The sequence below is a fragment of the Physeter macrocephalus genome, chromosome 17 (assembly GCF_002837175.3).
Source record: "Physeter macrocephalus isolate SW-GA chromosome 17, ASM283717v5, whole genome shotgun sequence".
NCBI lineage: Eukaryota > Metazoa > Chordata > Mammalia > Artiodactyla > Physeteridae > Physeter > Physeter macrocephalus.
Genome location: NC_041230.1, coordinates 44,369,462 through 44,393,822, shown reverse-complemented (window position 1 = coordinate 44,393,822; position 24,361 = coordinate 44,369,462). Strand labels below are relative to the sequence as shown.

The 24,361-nt window shown below is 44.9% G+C and overlaps 1 protein-coding gene and 1 pseudogene across 2 annotated transcripts; both read left to right on the top strand.

Moving 5' to 3' along the window:
* The first annotated feature begins 86 nt into the window (after positions 1 to 86).
* TMEM231 (transmembrane protein 231) lies at positions 87 to 22,494 on the top strand. Of its 2 annotated transcripts, XM_028477866.2 has the most exons (8): positions 87 to 323; positions 424 to 593; positions 14,266 to 14,394; positions 14,717 to 14,860; positions 17,783 to 17,864; positions 19,477 to 19,506; positions 19,584 to 19,689; positions 20,048 to 22,494. In XM_028477866.2, the coding sequence occupies exons 1-8, from the start codon at positions 185 to 187 to the stop codon at positions 20,226 to 20,228; spliced, it is 981 nt and encodes a 326-aa protein (XP_028333667.1). In that variant the 5' UTR covers positions 87 to 184; the 3' UTR covers positions 20,229 to 22,494. The 2 variants fall into 2 exon arrangements, with proteins under 2 accessions (XP_028333667.1, XP_007116583.1); XM_007116521.4 differs by lacking the exon at positions 19,477 to 19,506 and having other exon boundaries at positions 92 to 323; positions 20,048 to 22,493.
* Positions 5,038 to 7,196, top strand: LOC102994552 (coiled-coil-helix-coiled-coil-helix domain-containing protein 2-like; annotated as a pseudogene).
* Positions 22,495 to 24,361: the final 1,867 nt, after the last annotated feature.

Below are 24,361 nucleotides of genomic sequence, written 5' to 3'. Positions count from 1 at the left end.
TTGCGGGCACCGCCCCGTTAGCCCCACCCCTACCGAAGCCCGTCTCCTTGCTATTGGTTCCTTTCCCTGCCCCGTCGGTTGCCGTGGAGACCAAGGCTATGGCAACCAGGAGAAGCCAAAGTTTGTCAAATCTCTGGAGCCGCCGAGGAATCTCGAGCTCTTGGCCCGACTCATCGCTGCCCTCATGGCGCTCTACGAGCTCTTCTCTCACCCAGTGGAGCGGGGCTACCGCGCGGGGCTCTGCTCTAAGGCCGCGCTGTTCCTGATGCTGTCCGCCGCGCTCACGTACATCCCGCCGCTGCTGGTGGCCTTCCGGAGCCACGGTGAGCCTGCCCCCCGGCCGGTGCGCGACGCGGCTCTCCGCGGCGACCGCGCCGGCCTCCCTGACCTCGGCCCCTCCGCCTCCCGCCCTCTTTACCTCAGGGTTTTGGCTGAAACGGAGCAGCTATGAGGAGCAGCCGACCGTGCGCTTCCAGCACCAGGTGCTGCTCGTGGCCTTGCTAGGACCCGAGCACGGTGGGTTCCTAGCCTGGAGCACGTTTCCCGCCTTCAACCGGCTGCAGGGGGATCACCTGCGCGTCCCGCTCGTTTCGGTGCGTGGTTCCCGCCTGGGCCCAGCCGCCCGCCGGTACTGGGCTGCGGTGGGGATGGGGGAAGGGGTGGGAGAGAGCGTCGCGGCCGGAGCCCCGGCCCCTGTGTCCGGGGGATCCCGGCTTGGGTCTGAGGGAGAAGTTCACTGACCCGAGCTTATGTTTAATTTAAGCATAAGCTTAAATTTGGGGAGCAAATTTGTTGTTTCATTCGACTCTCCAAGCCGTCCACCACCCCAGTAAAGTTAGCTACTGCTGTCAGCGTCTGTGGCCTATACAGAGGCTAGAAGCCTGGGGGCAACCTGTGTCCGACCCCGTCATTTCCGTGGGCCTGCCCCTTCCTAATGATAGGGTGGTCGCGAAAGTTGCCTTATGAGTCGTGAAGGCCGAGCGGTGTTCTAGTTAATTACCCCGTCGTGCAGCTGCAGTCGTGCATCAGCGCTCGGTAGGAACGGAAAGGGCAGGCATTTTTAGGCAGACTGACGCGGAAACCAACGTGCTGGTTGGTTAAGCAACCTCTGCAGAATGTGCTGCTGGCCCAGGCCCGCCTCCCTGGGCTCGCCTCCTTAGATGCCGCTCCATCCTGCCGCTGGGGATGAAAATGAAGCATTTTACTGTCTGTAATCTAGTATCTGGTTCAAGATAAGTGAGGGCTTCCTATACAATCACCCCCTTTACACTCATTTTCTGAAAACATTTTCCTTTAGAAGTAGGAAAATTCTGAATTTCCTTCTTCCAAAGTTGAATCTCTTTAGACATCTCTGAGATGATTGGCCTACAGTCAAATTTGTGTAGCGGAAAAAAAAAATTGACTTTTTGCCCAGCAACTAAACAAAATGACAAAAATTTTTAAATCTGATTGGTCATATGAATAACCACAGACAAAATATGATTACGATTACTTTTTATGATTACTTTAAATTTCCTTTTTTTTCTGACTATAAAAATGCATTGTCATTGTAAAATATTAAAGAGTTACAGGTACGTATAATGACGTACAATTAACGGCTCAGTTTGGTACCTGTGTCAATACTTGTTAATTAACCTTCGTTTTAAGGTCTGCAAAGTATTTCATGATATGGAAAACTGAAGTGGATTTACCAGTTGCCTGTTGGTGGATTTTTGATTTGCTTTTACTTTTTCACTATCAGAATACTGCAGTGAACAAGATTTTGAATAAGTCATACACCTTTAAACATCAAATTGTGAGGAATTGGAATAGAAGCTGTTTGTTGAAATTGTATAAATACATAGAAAACTAAGCAAGCAAATAAAATAATTATTAACTCCAGAAAAATAAAAAGTGAGGAAAAGCAATCAGAGTTATGAATAGGATTTACATAATCATAATTTGGTGAACATTGAATGTTGACTAACCAAAATAAGACTTTAACGCTACTGGGGGGATGGGAAGACGGCGGCGCTGGCTGGAAGGGAGGGGGAAAGAAAACTGAATCATCCCTCCTTGCGGGAAAACAATAGAGGAAGCCTGAAACGGAAGTTGAGAAGTGCCAGCCAATGCCAAGGTTGTGTAAAGACATGGAGATACATTTCTAAATAATAAGGTAAATGAGGCAAAATTAGTTGCCCTGTGGGTGGAAGCCTGCAGGTTTTTGTAACAAACATTGTTGAACACTTTGATTCTTTAAATGATCGGGTCTTTTAAATTTATTTAAAAATAGAAGTGGAGTAGAGACAAATTTCTTTCCACGGCTCCTCCCTAATCGTGACATGTTGCCCATTTTTATTCTTATTTGAGATTATAATGCCTCTGTGGAAGGGTGACTGCGGGTGAGAGGCCAGCATCGAGGTACGCTTCCTTTTCCCCGTAAACCCACTGTACTTCTCCTGTTCCACCTGTGTTTCCTTTCCAAAAGTGGAAACAAAGGTTGTTGTTGTTGTTTGTATTACAAACACACAAAAAATTAACTTGTTAGTTTTACTTTAGGTTAGCATTCCTTGTCTTTTAAATTTTTGGTAGAAATTTTTTTCTTTACATTTGTATATTCCTATCTATCATACTTTCTGGTTACTTGAGTCTAAGAAATAATCATGAAAACTTAAAATAATCATGAAAACAAGGATACAGCATTAGGTTTCATTCATGTGTTCTTTTCACTTGTTCATCCACCATGAACTGGGTTGGCTTCCCAGTTGGATTGCTAGTTAGCCTCTTATCTCTGTAACCAGAAACCACTCCCTTGAGAGCACTGCCCACCAACCCCCCACTTCTGGTGTGTGTGTGTTGCGATTTTGTGAAGCCAAGACTACCTCTTGTTTTTATGGTGTCCAGAGCTATCAATCCTCTTTAATACTGGGCAGTTTTACACTGTAAAACATAAAGCCAAAGCTCCTTTTTCTTAGTCTTTTTTTTCTCTCCATTCTAAGCCTCTGTCTATAAGTAATTTATGACCTTGTCATCTACAGTCTTTCTTAGTAAATTATTTGCTTCCTTGCTGGCTGAGCTTTTGGTTTGAGAATAGTTTGAAATCATGAGATACAAATAAATAGTTAGAAGATATAAGGGAAGTACAGAAAAAAAGTAAGCAAAAATTCTAGGAGAAAAAGGATAATATCAATACAAGGGAAAGAGGTCTACCAGATATTAAACTATACCTTAAAGCTCTAATAAGTAAAGTAGTGTGGTTTGGGGAATTATATAAAAAGTATGGAAATGGACCCTAATATGACAAAGGTGGCATTTTAAATCAGTGAGTAAAGATGGAGCTAGTCCTCAGAGACTGTACAGCAGAATTAAAGTCCAGATAGATCAAAATTAAATTTAAAATATGAAATCATAAAAGTACTGAAACAAATGAGTGAAAGCTTTTAAATCTCTGAGTATGATACAAAATTTAGAAGGCATAAAACTTTTTTGATAAATGCAAGTATATAATTTAAAAAATCATTGGCCTGGTAAAAACCATAAGCAAAGCCAAAACACAAATTACAGCAAGGAAAAAAGTTTTACTATTTGTATCACTTGTAAAGGGCTAATTTTCCTAACATAATGTGCCTACAGATCTATAATTAAAAGACCAACTACCTAGTAAAAAAATGGGCAAAGAATATGAACAGTTTATAGAAGACAAAACACACTGTGAACTCAAAAAACATATGCACAGCCTAAAAGTTGAGAGTTATGTTTTATTAGGCAGACATACTGAGGATTTCAAGCCTAGGAGGCAGCATCTCTAGTAACCCTGAGAAAACTGCTCCAAGGAGGTGAGGTAGGATATACAGGAGTTTTGCAACAAAGGGCAGGTAGTAGGAGCAAAAGATTACTCTTAGTAAAAGAAAACTAGATCTCAGGTTAAGGAATTTAGTGCTTTGCTATGTATGGGAAGATGCAAGAGTTTGGGCTCACTGAAATCATTCCTTTGATATGCACCTCAGCTGTCTGGGGCCTGTATCCTGTGTTTTCACATCCTGAATTTCCTCAGGGTGTACCATGGGGAGTGGCTGCAGTCTGATGGCTGCTAGATGGCAGGTATTCTTTGTTTCTGTCCTGAGTTCCCTCCGGGCTCACCAGCTCACCGTCAGCGTGGGTGTAATCGCTAATGACTGTGACATCCTTTGTTTACTGATATGGCAGGCAGTATTCTATTTCTCAACACATAACTCTTAAACGTATGAAATCGCACTCGTAATTAGATGCAAATTAAGAATAATTGAGATATCATTTTTATCTATCAAATAGGCAAAAATTGAAGTTTCGTAGCACGGTGAGCAAGATGTAGGGAATTGTGCATACACTCCTGTATATCACTGGTGGGAGTGTAGATTGATACAACCTTTTTAAGGACCATATTTGTTTGTCCATATATGTCAAAATTACCAATTTATGTGCCTGCTTCTACTTCTGCTAAGGTGTCCTAAGGTTTGTGCACACATGTGAAATGACATATGTAAAAAGTTGCTCATTGCAGCATCGTCTGTAGTATCAAAAGATGATAAACAGGGCTTCCCTGGTGGTGCAGTGGTTAAGCATCCGCCTGCCAATGAAGGGGACACGGGTTCAAGCCCTGGTCCGGGAAGATCCCACATGCCGCGGAGCAACTAAACCCGTGCGCCACAACTACTGAGCCTGCCTTCTAGAGCCCGTGAGCCACAACTACTGAGTCCGAGTGCCACAGCTACTGAATCCCACGCACCCAGAGCCCGTGCTCCGCAACAAGAGAAGTCACTGCAATGAGAAGCCCGTGCTCGCCGCAACTATAGAAAAACCCACACGCAGCAATGAAGACCCAGCGCAACGAAAAATAAATAAATAAAATTTTTAAAAAAATGGTAAACAACCTATGTAGCAATAGAAGACTCATTTAAAAAATTGTGTTACATCTACCTAGTGGAATGTTACATAGCTTTTTTTTTTTAATGAAGTTGGATTTATATCTATTGATGTGGAATTACCTCCAAGAGAAATTGATGTGTAAAAAACAAAAATTGTATATAATATGCTTCCATTTGTATAAAAATAGAAAAAAAACAAAAAATATATGAATGTGTGTATTTACATACACATACATGCATGCTTCAGCTATCTCTGGAAGAATTCAAAAGAAACTGACAACATTGATTGCTCTGGGGAAGGAACTAGGTGGCTGAGGTTAAGGTGGGAGAGAAATTTTTCACTACATAGCCTTTTGTACCATTATAATTTTGTAACATGGGAATGTAATACATATTCAAGATTTTTAAATTACAATGACAGCAACTTTTAAAGGAAAAATTTAGAAAGCGCCGTGTAAAACAAAAGCAAACCAAAAAAACAGTAAAAATTTAAAAGCAGGTAAGTATATAAAATGCCACAGTTACTTGGGAAAATAGTTGGCAGTTCCTCAAAAAGTTAAACATAGAGTTATCCTCGCTCTTCTAGTCCCCGCTTCGCCGCGCATTTAAGATGCCTCGTGGAAGCCGAAGCCGCACTTCTGGCGTGGCCCCTCCGGCCAGCCGGGCCCCTCAGATGAGAACCGCGCCCAGGCCAGCGCCCGCAGCTCAGCCACCAGCAGCGGCTCCGCCGTCTGCTGTTGGCTCCCCTGCTGCTGCTTCCCGGCAGCCAGGTCTGATGGCCCAGAGGGCAACCCCTGCAGCCGGCGTGGCTGTGAGTTCTGCCGTCAGCCACGCTCTGGGTCATGCCCTCCCTGGTGGCTTCGGTGGAGGAAGTAATGCTGAGCCCTCAAGGCCTGGCGTCGCTTACCAGGAGCCTCAGGGAACCCAGCCGGCACAGCAGCAGCAGAATGGCCCATGCTTTTTTGAGGTGAAATAGTTTTTGGAGTGTGCACTGAACCAGGGTGACCTTAAGCTTTGGGAAGGTTTCAGTGAGGTGCTGAAACAGTGCAAACTGGTGAACGGGTTAGCTTAATCAAGAAGTTCCAACTGAAGGCATGAAAAATCATCTCTCATGACCACGTTGATTTAGCATTAAAAATATAATTGATAGTGAAGATATAAAGTGTGAAGCCGCCAGTTAAACCTCTCCTTGATCGTTAACAGCTTTTGTGCTTCAGAATTGCAGTGGAAGAGGCTATTCTTACCATGTAGAAGCTCATGAGATGGTATTGAGTTTGGGCCTGGGTGGATGTTTGTGTGGCCTCTTAAACAAGCTTTTGTTTGTGAATTAATTAGAATAAAGTGATTTTCTTTCCAAAAACACCCCAAAACATAGAGTTATCATGTGTCCCAGCATCCCTACTCCTAGGCATATGTGTACCCCAGAAAATTGAGGACACATGTCTACACAGAAACTTGTGCACAAATGTTCATAGCAGCCTCATTCATAAGAGCAATAACAATTTTTTTAAAAAGTCCAAACAACCCAAATGTCCATCGATGAATGAATGGATAACAAAATATGTTATATCCATACAATAGAATATTACCCAACCACAAAAAGGAATGGAGTCATGATATGTGCTACAACATGAATGAACTTTTTTGCTAAGTAAAAGAATCCAACCACAAAACAGCACATGTTGTATGATTCCATTTATATGAAATGTCCAGAATAGACAAATCTGTAGAGACAGAAGGTAGATTAGGGATTCCAGGAACTTGGGGAATTAATTGGTGGAGAGGAGAGATGGGTAGTGACTGCTAATGAGGATGGGTATGTGGTTTCTTTCGGGGCTGATGAAAATGTTTTGAAATTGGAATCAGTGGTGATAGTCACACAACTTTGTGAATATACGAAAATCTACTGAACTGTAGCAAAAGGGTGAATTTTATGGTATGTGAATTATGTCTAAATTTTTTTAAAAGCAGGTTGGTGATATCCTGGTGATATGCTTACAAGCCATAGTAATAAAAATTGCTATTGGGAATTTCCAGGTTAGGACTTCGCACTTGCACTAACTAGGGCCCGACTTCGATCCCTGGTCGGGGAGCTAAGATTCCACAAGCCCCACAGCACGGCCAAATAAATGAATAAAATTGAAATTGCTATTGATTTACCATGCCTCTGGCATATGCTAAGCATTTTCTCATTAGATAATTTAAATTCCTCTGTGATACTTGGCCTTTAACAATCACTTAGTAAAGTGTTAGCTATTGATTTTTTACATATATTATCTCTTTGAGCCTCACAGTAACCTTGTGAGGTAGAGGTTATACCCCCATTTTACAGATGAAGAGAACGAGACTCAGAGCTAAGTGACAATTTCTAGCTCTCAGCTGAGCAGTCAGGACTACAGCTCAAGGGTTTCTTGGGGTTTTTTTGTTTTTTTTTTGTGGTATGCGGGCCTCTCACTCTTGTGGCCTCTCCCGTTGCGGAGCAAGGCTCCGGACGCGCAGGCTCAGCGGCCATGGCTCACGGGCCCAGCCGCTCCGCGGCATGTGGGATCCTCCCAGACCGGGGCGCGAACCCGGTTTCCCTGCATCGGCAGGCGGACGTGCAACCACTGCGCCACCAGGGAAGCCCTTTTTTTGTTTTTTTTGTTTTGTTTTGTTTTTGTTTTGTTTTTTTAAGATTTATTTTTATTTATTTAGGCTGCGCCGGGTCTTAGTTGTGACACACAGGATCTTTTTTTTTAGTTGCGGCATGCATGCGGGATCAAGTTCCCCCACCAGGGATCAAACCCTGGCCCCCTGCATTGGGAGCGCAGAGTCTTACCCACTGGACCACCAGGGAAGTCCCCAAGGTTTCTTGTTTTGTATCTTATACTCTTAACCCTAGTGCAGCAAAATACTCTTCTAACTCTGAACATAAAACTAGACTGACTACAACCTGTCCAGGAAACTGCCCAGAGAGCCAAGGAAGCAGTGGTTCTAGGTCAAAGTTTGACCAAATGCTTGGAGGTGGCTTTGCGAGTGCTAATTTGGGAAAATGCCTTAGAAGTCAGAAACGGCCTTGTTTCTGCTTTGGTCAGCTCACCTTGGACAGCGTCTCTAAAGTCCCTATGCTTTTAATGCTTTAAAAGTCAAGTTTCTTAAAAAAAAAAAAAAAAAAAGTCAAGTTTCTTGTTCTTTCTAATGAAAGAAGAAAAAAAGCACAGAGTGACCTTTTTCCTCAATGAGCCTGACTTGGTTCTTTAAGCATGTGTGACCCAGAGAATGTGGGGGCAAGAGGATGCAGGAAGATGAGCGGAGAGTACTGTGTGTCCGAGACATGTTTTTTCACATCTCCGAAATCAGAGTGTGTCTGCCTGTCAGTGGTATCTTACAATAGCTGTCGGCCGGAAGACAGGCTTGGCTAGTCCTCATTGCCTACGTATGGAAACTCAAAATTACCAGCACCAAAACTTGCAGAAGGGACATCAGCAACTTGAAAGAAAACCCCAGAGACAATAATAAAACATTTTAACCCTAAGAACCAAGTGATAAGCAGGTAAGGGAAGGTTCAAGAGGCACTTAATAGTAGGATAACTCCACAGAATTTTAAAGCCTGCTTATGAACCCAGACCAGTGAATTTTAGTTACCTTTGTGAATGTTTTTTAAATGCTGTAAAAGAGCACCAGTGTGCTTCATGTCACAAAGGACAAACTTGCATAGAAAAGTATGGATAATACTGAGTCAAAAAATGATTCGAAGAATCACGATGTAAAGAAGTTTTAAGAATCCCTGGATCAATTTATTTTGCATATATTTTTCTATGTGCATAAATAGGATATCTGATATTAATATGCCTAAATCTAAAAGCTCTTTCAATAAGTATAAAATAAACACCCTTAGTGATTAGAAAGCATTGTGTCATAGTTTAATTGGAAATATTTTTGCTTTCTTACTGGTATATAAAATATCGGTACATTTTATAATTAATGATATCTTAGATTAATTGAAATACGGGTAGCAAGGATTTTATATGTCTAGGAGACAGGGAGTAGTAGTTCCTACTTTGCTGGAGACCCAAAGACTGGTGTCAAAGAGCACTATCAGCTTAAAAAGAAAAATTGGGACACCCCAATGATGACGAGTATATGGTAAAGTGGACACTGGTATAAACTAGCAAATTAACCTTCAGTAAAAGAATATGACTCTAAGGAATTCCCTGGTGGTCCAGTGGTTAGGACTCTGTGCTTTTACTGCTGGGCGCTGGGTTGGATTCCTGGTCAGGGAACTAATACCCTGCAAGCCACGTAGCACAGCAAAAAAGGAAAGAAAAGAAAAGAGTATGACTCTAAAGAATAAAAGATATGAAAACAAACAGGAGCCAAATAAAATTCCAGCACACTATCGAATACTGTAGAATCCCTGATGAGAAAAATGTTGCAAGTCAAGGCACTTTGGAAACAATGGCACCAGTTAAATTTACAGCTACTCTGACTGTCAGATGCTGTGCTGGTTATTAGGTCTTGTCTCAGCTCCAAACCTACCCTCCTATTCTCTCCTTCGTGATGCTCGTGCTGAGATACTGAAAACCACATTTTCCTCTGCCTAGTGGCTCCCTGTTAGACTCTGCCAGCAGTAGGCAGGGTGAGCCTTGTTCTGGGAGTGGCAGAAAACCAGAAATTGCAACCAGGGTGAAGAACCATTGCTGGGGTGATGCAGACAGCAAGGAGTACATCTTTCCTGCTGCCATATTGACTCGCTCATGGGTTCTTCATCCAAGCTCCAAAGGTACCAGTACCAGCTGACAGCACTCCCTTTTTGAGGTCTGAGTCCCAGCTCTTTGAGGTAATGCCAGCCTCTTCCTTTTCTTCTCCGGCCCTAGGTTGTTATCCTGCAAAAAGTGTTCCCTGTTTGTCTTTTTAGTCCACTAATGCTTGTGTTATTAATTATCCCCTATACTAAATTCCCCTGTTAAAATAACTTTATTTTCATTTCTTCCTTCCTGATTGGACCCTGATTGATACAGGTGGACTGATGGGCATTGACTAAATCCAACAATGCCTGTATTTATCCTATCTAGTATGTTAGTATTGATTTCACACATATCTGTAAAGGATTACCTGTTTTAACTCCAGAAATCTTTGAAATTAGGGTTCTTATGGGCTATTATAGAATCAGGAGTTAGTAAACTTAAGTTCTAGCCCCAGTTCTGTCATTGGGTTCCATACCCTCTCTTGGCCTCAATGTAATTATATAAAGCGGATGACAGTACCTACCTCTCTAACTATGGCTAATTATTACTAGTAATAATACTTCTCTCCTGGGATATGCAGAGGGACAAGACAGGATGAACCGTGGATATAAAAATTGCTCCTAATTGCACATATACCTTATAGAAATAAGGTGATGGTGTGATTTATGAATTCTCTTAGCCAGACACACCCATTGGATGTTACTAATCCTGAACTTGTGTTAAAGAAGTATTAGCTCATTGAGGGGACTTTCCTGGTGGCGCAGTGGTTAAGAATCCACCTACCAATGCAGGGGAAATGGGTTCAAGCACGGGTCCGGGAACATCCCACAGGCCTCGGAGCAACTAAGCCTGTGCGCCGCAACTACTGAAACCTGCACGCCTAGAGCTCATATTCTGCAATGAGAAGCCCACGGACCACAACAAAGAGTAGCCCCTGCTCGCCACCACTAGAGAAAGCCTACGTGTAGCAACAAAGACCCAACACAGCCAAAACTAAATAAATAACTTTAAAAAAAATGTTTAAAAAAAAGTATTAGCTCATTGAACACCTGCCTTTGTAGCTGTTGCATTTTGTGTTAAGCGTGGTTTGAAGTAAATGGAATTAGGTAATTCCATCAGTGGTCCAAGTGATAGCACAGCGATGTAACCCACCTTGCCAGCCCCAAGGGAGCGAGAGTCTTACTTGGTGACAGGTCCTCTGTGGGAGATGCACCATTTGCACCATCACTCATCCCCATGGCCCTGTCTGGGCCCTCATCTTCCACCTGTCTCCAGCTCATGCACTCTGCTCAGCTGAACTGGCCTCATCTCACTCTGTTAAACACTGACCCGCGGGCTTCCCTGGTGGCGCAGTGGTTGGGAGTCCGCCTGCCGATGCAGGGGACGCGGGTTCGTGCCCCAGTCCGGGAGGATCCCACGTGCCGCGGAGCGGCTGGGCCCGTGAGCCATGGCCGCTGGGCCTGCGTGTCTGGAGCCTGTGCTCCGCGAGGGGAGAGGCCACAACAGTGAGAGGCCTGCGTACCGCAAAAAAAAAAAAAAAAAAGAGACACATGTCGGGCTTCCCTGGTGGCGCAGTGGTTAAGAATCCACCTGCCAATACAGGGGACACGGGTTCGAGCCCTGGTGTGGGAAGATCCCGCGTACAAAAAAAAAAAAAAAAAAAAAACAAAAAAACACTGACCCGCTTCCACCCAGAGTATGTGTGCTTTATTAGCTTGGATCACTCTTCCCCAAGACATTTCTATGTCTTATCACCTCACTTCACCTGATTTCTCGGACAGTCAGGTATTCCTGAATACTTTGTATAAAAATTTTTGTTCTATCCTGGTCATTCTCTAATTTTAGTTTGCTTCATTTTTCTTTGTGACACTTAGCACTACCTGTTAGCACATATCTGTTTGTTGATTTACTTTCTGCCTCCCTGGCTGGGAATGTAAGCTCCATTAGGGTGGGGACTTTGTCCATTTTGTTCGCCATTATATTCCCAGAACCTGAAGCAATGCCTGGCACATAGTAGGCCCTCAGAAAATATTTGACAGGTTGGGACTTCCCTGGTGGTCCAGTGGTTAAGACTCCACGTTCCCAGTGCAGTGGGCCTGGGTTCGATCCCTGGACAGTGAACTAGATCCCGCATGCCGCAACTAAAAAAAGATCTCACGTGCCACAACTAAGACCCAGCACAGCGAAATAAATAAATGTTTAAAAAAAAAAAAGGAAAAGAAAATATTTGACAGGTTAATGAATGGATTTAACAAGTAGACACCAATTATGGTGCTGTGCTGGATCTCTGTCCTCTGTGAACATGGCGTAAAAGTGTGCTGGCTTCCTGCAAAAAGATCTTTCTTAACCGACATCTTCTCCTTGAGTTTAAGTCTGGACATTTCAGTCCTGGAAAGAGGATCAGATTTGAAGTCAAAGATGTGGTTTCATATCCTGTCTTTACCAATAGTAGCTGTACTCCATAAATCCCTTAATCTCTCTGAGCCTTGGTTTTCTCATATATACAATGGGGATAGTACTTGCTCTGCTTACCTTCGCCTTATTGTGAAGGTCAAATGAAACGTGTTTCTCTCCCTCTCAGACTGTGTCAGAGTCGGGATTCTTTTGGCATTTCCCTCCTGGTCACTCTCCTCTCTTGCAAATTGTTGATCTTTGTCTTCCTATCCAACCCTAAAGATCCAGAAAAGCCATGGATCCACTACAGAGAGTTAACCTGACTTTGCCTTCCAAGTCTTCCCAGATACCAACTGAAAAAAATTCACAGGAAGACAAGCCTGTGAATTCACAGACTCTTTTCCATCCTACTCATAATTGCTAATACATTATTGCCTCGGTAACCTGATCGTCAGCCCTGGTAACAGATATCCCTTGCCTACACCGGCAAAGCTGATGTAACAGGACAGAGAAAATAGTATCCAACAGAAGAGAGAGGGTAGGTTTCTCTATAACAAGGCCCAGGATAAGGACATTATTGTCTAGAAGGAAAGAAATGATTGAAAGGTTCTGAAAACTGAGATATCTCCATCTCAAACGACCTTACTAGCCTGAAAAAGAACAAAGAATCTCTTCCCCCACATAAAAGTATGGTGGAAAACCAAATGAATCAGTAGATGGGGAATTCAGATGGGAATGCTGATACCCCATAGCAGAATCCTTCTGGGAACCTACAGTGGAAAAGGATCAGTTGTAGTAACAAGATCCCGAGTTGTGGCAAGGAATCATGTCACCAGTGATCACATTTCAGTGACAGTCTTTCCTGCTAGTCGTTTTAGGGTCATTTTAGGGTCACTATGAGGTGAGACTGGATTCTGGTGTTTTTTTAGGATCTGTGATTTGTCTTTTTCCCTCCTTGGATCTCTGTTTTCCCTACTTTTTTTTTTTTTTTATTTTTAGTATGTATTTGTTTTTGGCTGCGTCGGGTCTTAGTTGCGGCATTGGGGCTTCTCTCTAGTTGTGGCGTGCGGGCTCAGGAGTTGCGGGCTGAGGACTTAGTTGCCCAGCGGCATGTGGGATCTTAGTTTCCCAACCAGGGATCGAATCCACGTCCCCTGAATTGGAAGGCGGATTCTTAATCACTGGACCACCAGGGAGGTCCCTTCCCTACTTTCATGGCCATAATTTATAAAGTACCTGTGTAGTTTTAATGCCTCACTGATTTTACTTAGTTTTCTTTTTCATTGCATTGATTGGTACTAAAAGATGCACTAGGCTATAAAGCCCTGACATCAGTCCAACACTGAGAATCTGAATCAAAGCACTGTGGTTAAAGAATATATAAATAGAGCTTGGTGTTTTTCTGCTGAGTCTGTTTGGGGAATGCATAATGATTAGGATTCTTTCTTTTCTATTTTGAAAAGTTGACTTCTAGAGAAGTAGAAGTCTGTTTTGATATGCTATTTAAATGTTCCATACAAACTCTGGCATGTTTCTAAAAAGGAAAGAAAACAACAGCAATAAAACCAAAAAATCAAATGAGGCAACTGAAAAAGAACAGGGCATCCAGATGTTTACACTGTTGTTACTGCCACTTCCAGGTCTTGTTCAGTTTGGCCCTAGAATATTTGAGAAGCCCAAGTATGCAGTTTAGGGGCCATGCACATGTGTCTCTTTCACCACCATTGATCCACTTATACCTATGTATTTTTCTCTTTTCTTTCTTTTTTTTTTTTTTAAATAAATTTATTTATTTACTGGCTGTGTTGGGTCTTCATTGCTGTGCACGGGCTTTCTCTAGTTGCGGTGAGCGGGGGCTACTCTTTGTTGTGGTGTGCAGGCTTCTCATTGCGGTGGCTTCTCTTTGCTGCGGAGCACAGGCTCTAGGCACGCGGGCTGCAGTAGTAGTTGCGGCACACGGGCTCAGTAGTTGTGGCTCGCAGGCTCAAGAATGCAGTCTCAGTTGTTGTGATGCACGGGCTTAGTTGCTCTGCGGCATGTGGTATCTCCCTGGTCCAGGGCTCGAACCCGTGTCCCCTGCATTGGCAGGCGGATTTTTAACCACTGAGCCACCAGAGAAGTCCCTTTTTCTCTTTTCTTTCGGTGAGGAAGATAATGCCTCTTTGTGGCAGAACTGAGTCACTGTGTATGTCCAACAGTGAGATGGATTCCTCCCAGACTTATTAAGGACCGGGGTCACTGGCCTCTTTTGGCTTTCCTAGACTAGAGAAGAAGACAGGAACCAGGATGGGAAAATGGACATGTTACATTTTAAACTGGAGCTTCCCCTGCAATCCACGGAGCACGTTCTTGGTGTGCAGCTCATCTTGACTTTCTCCTACCAACTGCACGTGAGTCCTCTCCCTTTTGTCTTCCAATAGAACAGAGCCCCCTTTCTGATTTCTGGGAAAACCCACACTGCAGAAGACTCTTTTCAGAGGTGTCGTTTCGGATTTAACTGCAGAAGTTAAATTTGAATGTTTTTGATTGAGTTCACAGTAATTTACATGAGCTATTAATAGGTCAGAGGGTTCTGGGCAGAGTGCTTCCTGCATGGCTGAGTGAGGCATAGGAGAGATGGCTAGGCTTCAACCACAGACAGGTGACACTTAGAACACAGAACCCCTTGGATCTGACCGAAATTGATACTGTCTCTCCTTCTAATGATTTCAGAGGATGTCGACATTCGTGATGCAGAGCATGGCGTTTTTCCAATCCTCCTTCGCTGTTCCGGGTTCCCAATTATATGTGAACGGAGACCTGAGGCTGCAGCAGAAGCAGCCCCTAAGCTATGGTGGCCTAGATGTTCGGTACAACGTAAGGATACTGCTTACTGTCCATCTCTTTTCTTTCTGTATGTTACTGGTGTGTGTGTGTGTGTGTGTGTGTTGGGGTTTTTTTTTTGGCCGCACCGCGCGGCATGTGGGATCTTAGTTCCTGGACCAGGGATCGAACCCGTGCCCCCTGCATTGGAAGCGTGGTGTCTTAACCACTGGACTGCCAGGGAAGTCCCTGTGTGTTACTGTTTGTCAAGTTCTTTGAAGAGGGAGAAAGGAACATTGGAAATAACATGTCTTTGTGGGTGGCATAGAAAAGGATTTCTGAGGAATTCTTTCCATGAGTTCTTTCAAAATATGGAGACAGATACCCCTGTATTTACATGTAAAAAAGAGGAAAAGAATATGTCTTTGTCTTTAAGAATTGAATTGCTGGGCTTCCCTGGTGGCGCAGTGGTTGAGAGTCCGCCTGCCGATGAAGGGGACACGGGTTCGTGCCCCGGTCTGGGAGGATCCCACATGCCGCGGAGCGGCTGGGCCCGTGAGCCATGGCCGCTGAGCCTGCGCGTCCGGAGCCTGTGCTCCGCAACGGGAGAGGCCATGACAGTGAGAGGCCCGCGTAACACAAAGAAAAAAAAAAAAAAAAAAGAATTGAATTGCTTATAGCTTTTGGGTGCACGCACGCGTGGGCACACACACACCGTGTATTTATTTCAGGTGATCTTTCTCAGTTCATTTAAAACATTTGAAAAAGAATACTGGAAAAAAAAAAAATTGGAAAAAAAAAAAAAAAAAGAATACTGGGACTTCCCTGGTGGCGCAGTGGTTAAGAATCCGCCTGCCAATGCAGGGGACACGGGTTTGAGCTCTGGTCCAGGAAGATCCCACACAGCGGAGCAACTAAGCCCGTGCACCACAACTACTGAGCCTGCAAGCCACAACTACTGAGCCTGACTGCCACAACTACTGAAGCCCACGCTCCACAACAAGAGAAGCCAGCTCAGTGAGAAGCCCGCACACCACAATGAAAAGTAGCCCTTGCTCGTGGCAACTAGAGAAAGCCTGCGCGCAGCAACGAAGACCCAATGCAGCCAAAATAAATACATAAATTTTTTTTTAAATAGAAGAAAAGAAAAAGAATACTAACCACCATTTGTTAAGCATATAACATATGCCAGCCTGAGTTAAGAGGTTTAAACGTGTTCATCTCATTTAATCATTACAGCAACCTCACGAGATGCCTTCTCTTGCAGCTTCCCTGCTCTCCAGCCGCTGGTCCTGCCATTGTCCCCCTATGCTCCTTTCTAGGTTGCTTATCCTATTGCTCCATTCTGGTCCCTGTTCGAAGCTCCTGAGCACAGTCCTTCCCTGACACTCCTTCTAAAGACCATTTACCTGTCCCTCCATCATTCCTCACCCAGGTTTACTCCTCTTACCTCCACCTGAAATATTAAAGAGAGGTTTTCAATTTGTTCGTTTGCCATCTCCCTCAGTGGTAAAAGCGCTGCCGTCTTCTGTCTTCTCTCACCCCAGCGCTTGAAACAGTGCCTGCCGCATTGTAAGCACTCAGAGTTGATGTGAGAATGAACTCTCATCTCACACATGAGGAAACTGGAGCTTACAGGGATTGATTAATTTTCCCAAAGTCCCATAGCTTGAAAGTAACGGAGCCATGAATTGTCTCTCTGAGGCCAGAACTCATGCATCTGATCACTTTTTAGTAACCTTTACATTATCACAGGGAGGCCTGTATAAGTCGGGCTGGGCTACTTTTTTTTTTTTTTTTTTTTTTAATATTTATTTATTTGGCTGCACCGGGTCTTAGTTGCAGCACGAGAGATCTTTGTTGCCACGTGTGGGATCTTTGTTGTGGTATGCGGGATCTTTTTTTTAGTTGCAGCATGCGGGATCCAGTTCCCTGACCAGAACCCAGGCCCCCTGCATTGGGAGCACGGAGTCTTAACCACTGGACCACCAGGGAAGTCCCTGGCTGGGCTACTTTAGAAAATGAATATGAGATGTTATCATTTATTATAGGCATAAACCAGGACTGTTCCAGATAAATTGGGATTCGTGGTCACCTAGCTATAATCAACATACATTTTGTTTTATTTTGTTTTAATTAATTTATTTTTGGCTGCTCTGGGTCTTCGTTGCTGCGCACGGGCTTTCTCTAGTTGTGGGGAGCAGGGGCTACTCTTCGTTGCGGTGCGCGGGCTTCTCATTGCAGTGGCTTCTCTTGTTGTGGAGCACGGGCTCCAGGCATGCGGGCTTCAGTAGTTGTGGCTCGCGGGCTTAGTTGCTCCACGGTGTGTGGGATCCTCCTGGACCAGGGCTCGAACCCGTGTCCCCTGCATTGGCAGGCGGATTCTTAACCACTGCGCCACCAGGGAAGTCCCAACATACGTTTTTTAAAAAGGAGGAGACTATAAAATATAAACTTAATGTAGCACTTTTTATTTGAAGGTTTGTATATTACATTATGTCAACAGGAATATGATATTAGAGTGCAGATCTTTCTTTTCTTCAAAGGATTATGTGCTTACTGTTTGCACTTTATCCTATTTCCATCTCTGTATTTCAAAGAGATCAATTAGAGAGAATCCAGGCAAGAGCAAGAAAAAGACAAAGGAGTTGAAAATGTGGTCTCTTAAAAAAATTAATTATTTCTCCCATTGGAATAGAAAGGGGTATTTTATAAATAGCTTTTAACGTGTAAAAGGTGTAAAAGGTGGATATCGACCCCTTGTTTCCATCCCTGCACAAAGAAAGACTGAGAGTTAATGACTTAAATTGTTGCAAAGGAGTTCATTCATCCTTGAAGAAAAGATTATCAATACTGGAATGGGCCACCAAGCACAAGAGAGTTGTCTCTGAGGTCAGCCTGGGTGGGCAGGAGGGTAGAAAAACAAGAGGGGAAGCCGCTTGGGTGCTCACATCACATCCTCCTGTCGAATCCCAGGTATCTGTAATCAACGGGACCAGCCCTTTTGCCCATGACTACGACCTCACCCACATTGTTGCTGCCTATCAGGAAAGGAACGGTGAGTCATGGGGAGAGTTCATTCAGCTGCTTCTCAAGGACTTTGCAGGTTAATGGGGTTATTGGAGAGAAACAGTATTAGAGCCCCCGTCATATGAAAGTATCAAAACCTGTGAATGCTTGGGACTTCCCTGGTGGTGCAGTGGTTAAGAATCCGCCTGCAAATGCAGGGGACACGGGTTTGAGCCCTGATCCGGGAAGATCCCACATGCCGTGGAGCAACTAAGCCCGTGCGCCACAACTACTGAGCCTGCGCTCTAGAGCCCGCGAGCCACAACTACTGAGCCTGCGTGCCACAACTACTGAAGCTCTCGCACCTAGAGCCCGTGCTCTGCAACAAGAGAAGCCACCACAATGAGAAGCCCGCACGCCACAACGGAGAATAGCCCCTGCTCTCTGCAACTAGAGAGAGCCCGTGCACAACAATGAAGACCCAATGCAACCATAAATAAATAAATAAATAAATAAATTTATTAAAAACAAAACAGTGAATGCTCAGTTATGGAAGGTGAACAGGTTGCTCAGGGTTTGTCCTTTTTCTCCTGATCTAAAGACCCACACACTAACCGTCCCCTCCACTGCTCCTATGGTCCGGCAGGTTAGTGCCAATTAACTGCCATATGTATCCCACCACTGACTTGATGGGTTTATATATATAGATATGTGAGTTCCTCCCCACACCATACCTGTAAAAGAAGCCAAAGACAAGTTGCTGTCCATAGTTTTCAGATGGAAATAGGGACTGTGCATGACTCACCCCATGTCAGCAGCTGCAGTAGGAGAAAGCACCCAAGGTTCTAGCTGGAAGGCAGAGGGTATCCATCCCTTTCAAGAGGTGGGCTCTCAGGCCGTCCCTGAGTGTGTGCTTGACTCAGCACATCTGGCTGGTTGGTGGTCTGAGGTTTTCTCTAAAGGCATCTAAAGCATTACTTGGCAACCAGACATCATAGATACTATATACAGACATTTAACAAGTGAGGGGACTGCAATTCCAGTATTTCTTTCTGATTTTATGTAATACCCTAGCAGCGTTATGCCAAAAATAAAGAATTTTAGAACACAAAAACAGTTATCTACAAATCAACTTTTCTTTCTTAATTCCTTCCAGTCTTTGTACATGTGTAGATTTTTTTATACACCTTCTGTCATAGTTTATTATTTATTTATTTTGGCTGCGCTGGGTCTTAGTTGCTGCATGCAGGATCTTTTTTTTTTTTTTTTTTTTTTAGTTGCAGCATGTGGACTTCTTAGTTGCGGCATGCATGTGGGATCTAGTTCCCCGACCAGGGATGGGTCTAACACAGGCCCCCTGCATTGGGAGCATGAAGTCCTCCCCACTGAACCACAAGGGAAGTCCCAGCTCCTAGCATAGTTTAGAGACACTATATGATCTAACTTATCTTTTGTACTTTGTAATATAAATATTTTCCCACACTGCTACAAAGTTCTAATTGGTTTTCTTTTCAGAGGTAGCATAGTATTCTTTTGCTTAGCCATTCAATAATTGTGGAACACATAGACTGTTTCCAAGTTTTTAACCTATTTTAACAAATAATATGTGAGCAACTTTGAACATTCAGTTTCTCTTTCCTTTTGAATTATTTCTTTGGTAGGAGTTCTGAAGTGCGGAATTTGCCTGAGAGGTCAGAGTATTTTTATAGCCCTCAATATTTTATTGCCGAAGAGAGCATTCATGGATTAACTCCCCATTGTGTTGCAGTAACCACCATCCTGACTGACCCCAACCCCATCTGGCTGGTGGGAAGGGCTGCAGAAGCTCCATTTGTGATTAATGCCGTCATCCGATACCCCATGGAAGTCATCTCATATCCTTTCTGTTAAAGGGCCAACAGTAGCTGGGTTTCAAAAAAGGAAAGGATTCCTCAGTTGTCCCAGGAAGGAACAGATGTGGGCAGCCTCAGACTGGAAATTGCTGCATTTGTAGCCCCATGCAAATGACTGTCTGTCTGCAGTTCATACAGGAAAAAATACTCATTTCCTGTTCATATTTCTTCTTGAGCAATCCTTCTAGATCAGAATCATCCATATTTATATCTTAATAATCTTTTATTATCTTTTATCTTAAGGGTATTTGAAACATTTCTGCCATTTTCTGTCTAAACTAACCCTTTGGTTTAACATTTCCTTAGAAAATGTCATCTGTGATTCCTTAACTGTTTGTACTTATCTACCAGGATTCTGGGAAATGATAAAGTTTGCTTGGATCCAGTATGTTAGTATCCTACTTATCTTCCTCTGGGTGTTTGAAAGAATCAAAAGATTTGTGTTTCAAAATCAGGTGGTGACCACAATCCCTGTAACAGCAGTGCCCCAGGGAGAACTGTATAAGGAGCATTTATCTTAAGAAGACCCTTTCTGAAAACTCTCAGCTACCTCACTGCTGTCTTCTGAGGACTGTCATCTTATAAAATTTCTGAAAAGAGCCTGTGGACACTTGCCCACGTATGTGCTTTTCCTATCAGAGACAGAGAACATTCCTTTCTAATTTCCCTCTACACAAATTCTATGTTTTCTACGCGCCTACAAAAATAATCACGGACTAGTTTGTGGAAATGTTTCTGAGGGTTCCTGAAGGCTATAATTTGCTTTTGTTTTTTGTCTCAGACTTGAATTTCAGGAGAAAACTACAGTTGGTTCAGAGAGCTTGGAAAGAGTCCCATCTCTGGTCAAGCAAAGACTTTTCCTCTCTTGAACTGAGAAACATGCTATGTATTTCTTCCCCCTGTTGTAAACCACGTTTTACTCTTTTCAGGGCTCTCCGGTGATAGATATGCAAATCATCAGCACTTTCCACTCCTGGGCATCTAAATTTCCCATTCAGAACTGATTTCCAGAACTGAGAGGCCTTTAACTGGAGATCTGGAGAGTGAGAAAGGGAGCGCTCCAGAGCGCGTGTGCACGTGCGGGAGGGTGGGCGACTTGAGGACACTAGGACCATCCATCCACCTGCCTCGAGTCTAACAGACAGTCATCTGTCGGTAGCTCAGCTGAACAGCCCTTTATCCCTGCCCTGCTGCGGCTGGCTCTTTGCCCTCTGTCTGGGCCCCTGGAATAGCAGGCTGCAGTCAGAAGTGCTGTTCCATTCACAAGCGCCTCAGCAACAGTGGGGGAAGTAAGGAGTATAACAACAGGTTCTTTCTCTTTGGCCCTCACCCAACACCCTGGACGCTTGCCACTCCTTCTCCTTGACAGCCCTCCCCCTTCTTGAAAAGGACACGGGTGACAGAGGAGCTGTTGTTGGTATTGGCTGCCACTGCCTGACAGCCACAGAGTTTACTTGGAGGGCTAGCGGGAAGCCCAGCTACTTGTGTTTCCCTCGACTAAGGAACGGGGCGCCCATCAGAGTGGGCCGCTTTGGAGAGGACACACAAGGAGCAGGGAGGGGATAAAGAGGATGCTAGCCCAGGCAGCCCAATCCGGGCCTGGCCTTTAGCAGAATGACACGCAGTCCAGCCAGATTACCCTCACGACTAAGTGAGTGTCTGCCGAAGAGACCGCTGGAATGGGCCTCTGTTGCAGAGAATTCTCCATTCTCGCCCTAGGGACACCTGGACCTGCTTTATGATACCGAGATATCACTGGCACTGGAAGGACATGCCCTCTGTGATCCACGCTTCACTCCCATCCACACACACACTCCTGAGTGCATGCCTCAGTTTACCCTGGAGACTCAGTTTTTATTTCCAAAGCACCTTTTCATTCAGGCTGGCCAAAATAAGAGTTTTGGAAACAAAGCTGTTCTGAAGTATCCAAGCACAAAAATACCCTAACACTGACCCCTCTGCTTTTTCTTTTAATATTTTGGGCTGTTTATATGCCCAAAGTTTTTTTCTTGAGATTTAAATAAAAAATGGTTTCTGGTTTGAATCACCAAAAGGTAATGAGATATGGAAAGATAGCTGAAGATGTGTATGAACATGGCTTTGCATTTTCTTACATCATTTTCATGCAAAATGTGTATAAAGAACCATGATGTTTTGTAACTTTATAATTACAATGTTCAAACTGGAAGGTTGCATGTGTCTCTTTAGAGGGAGAGTATTTGGAAAGGGGAGGATGGGGAGGGCAGAGGCTGTGCACACTTCTTGGGGTTACTCACCAGCAGCCTTCCTTTGCCAGGGCTCTGCCCAAAAACCTTGGAGCTTTTGTTAGCTCTTCGCAAAAGTCTTCTGGCCCTGCCCCAAGTAAATGCGAGGTTTTGGTGAAATCCACATGGCATGTGGAAACCACAGGCTGGAAAATTACAACTGCGTCCGGTGAATATTAGATTATTTACAGATCAGGTGTTGGTAGCTTCTGAACCTGAATCACACCTTATAGCTGAAAGAGGGGAAAAATGGAAATATACAGGGTATTATCAACTGGACTGTAACCCATAACTACATCATGGTTTGAGACAATTAATATTTGGCAGGGGGGAATCCCTTATTTTGCCAAATGATTTTCCAGTTTCTGTTTGATCAGGTGAGGTCCCATCATGTAAGATTGATAAAGCAATTAATAAAGCTTTCTTTCTTTCTCTTCATGTTCATGCTTTGTAAAAGAAGTTTTAGTTCTTTGTGACCACATAAGTTCTAAATGCCTATTGGGGGAAATGTGTAATTACAGGAACCTAAAGAAAATAAGTTGTCTGTAAATTGCTCCCTAGAAGTTATCACTGTTGGCTTTCTGATACACATCTTTTTAATCTTTTGTTTCTAATATTTTTTGCTATCATAAACAACACATCTATGAACCTTGCATATAAATCCTTTTTGCTAGTTTATTTTCTTTAGATCCTAGAAAGAAATTATGAATTCAAAAGCTTATGATGTTCTCAAGGATTTTTTAAAAATATATTTATTTTATGTATTTATTTTTGGCTGCGTTGGGTCTTTGTTGCTGTGCAGGTCTCCTTGTGGTGAGCGGGGGCTACTCTTCGTTGCGGTGTGTGGGCTTCTCATTGTGGTGGCTTCTTTTGTCACGGAGCACGGGCTCTAGGTGCGCGGGCTTCAGTAGTTGTGGCTTGCCGGCTCTAGAGCGCAGCCTCAGTAGTTGTGGCGCATGGGCTCTAGAGCACAGCCTCAGTAGTTGTGGCGCATGGGCTCTAGAGTGCAGGCTCAGTAGTTGTGGTCCAGGGGCTTAGTTGCTCCGCGGCATGTGGGCTCTTCCCTGACCAGGGCTCGAACCCATGTCCCCTGCATTGGCAGGCGGATTCTTAACCACTGCGCCACCAGGGAAGCCCGTTCATAACGATTTTAATTCATCTTGCCAAACCGCATCCTGGAAAGAATGCACTAATTTATACTCCCAGCGGCAGAGATTTATTTTAGATCCCACAGCAGGTTACAAGAGGTCAGAATTCCCTTTCTTTTTCAGGTGCTTGGACTCTCTGCTCCGTTATCTGTAGGAGGAAATAGCACCTTTATTTATTGAAACATACCCTGTATTTATCGAGACCTGCTATCAAGTTGAGGCTAGAGCAGGCAGGGGACAGAAAGAGGGGCACAGCCAGCTGCAGGCCTAGCTCCTGAGGGCCACCTGGTGTCCCGGCCCCGCCCCCAGCTCGGCTACTACCCGGGGAGGCCGCGCGGATCCGTTTGGCATCAAGGTGCCTGGGGCTTGGTTTAGGTCTGAGGCTGGGGGCTTGGGAAGCGGTTTGGATTCCAAGTCCTTTCGCTGTGAGGATGCCACCGAGAGGGAGGAGGGGCAAAATTAAGATTCGATTTCCTTCACAAGGGCCTTTTGTGTTCCCAGTAGCCTCCCTTCTCTGGGGATTGGAGGGGGAAGACAACTTTTTGGTCAATTCGTGGGATGAGAGCTGACTCCGCGAGCGCCCTCTGACATCCTCGGCCAAGCCGGGCGCCCCCGGCAGCCCCCCGGGCCCACCTGTGCCCTCCTTCCCCGGGGCTCGCCCGCCCCCGCCGCTGGACGGCCGCCCCTCCCCCGAGGCGTGGCCCCTCCGCCCGAGGTGGGCAGGGTAGCCGGAGCCGGGGGCCAACCGGCTTTTTCCTTCCCTCCCGCCCCGGCTCCCGCCCGCCGGGTCCGGGACCGCAGCCACGTCTGAAAGCGCCTCATTGTGCGCCCTCCGCTCGGGCCGGCAGCGCAGAGCAGCGCCGCGGGCCGCCGGCGGCCGCCCAGGTAGCGGGGAGCGCGGGGCCGGGCACCCAGGGGGCTCCGGGGCAGGAGGGCCCGAGTCTGTTTCTGGTCCTTGCCCCGGGACTGCTCCGCCAACCTCGCATTCTTACGACACCTCTCTTTTTTCAGGGGGAATCCTGCCCTGTTTCCTGGTTCCCGCCGCCTTGGGTCTCCAGGTGCCTCCAATATCTTGGTGTCCGCTTCGCAAGTCCATGCCTCTTGGAGCCCTCTCCCCGGTGTCACTGGGTGTCCCTTCATAGCCTTGGGAGCCTGCGGAACAAATCAGCCGCAGCGGGCTCTCCCGGCGAGGAGACAGAGCGGCTGTGGAGAGGAGACAGAGCGGCTGTGGAGAGGAGCTTG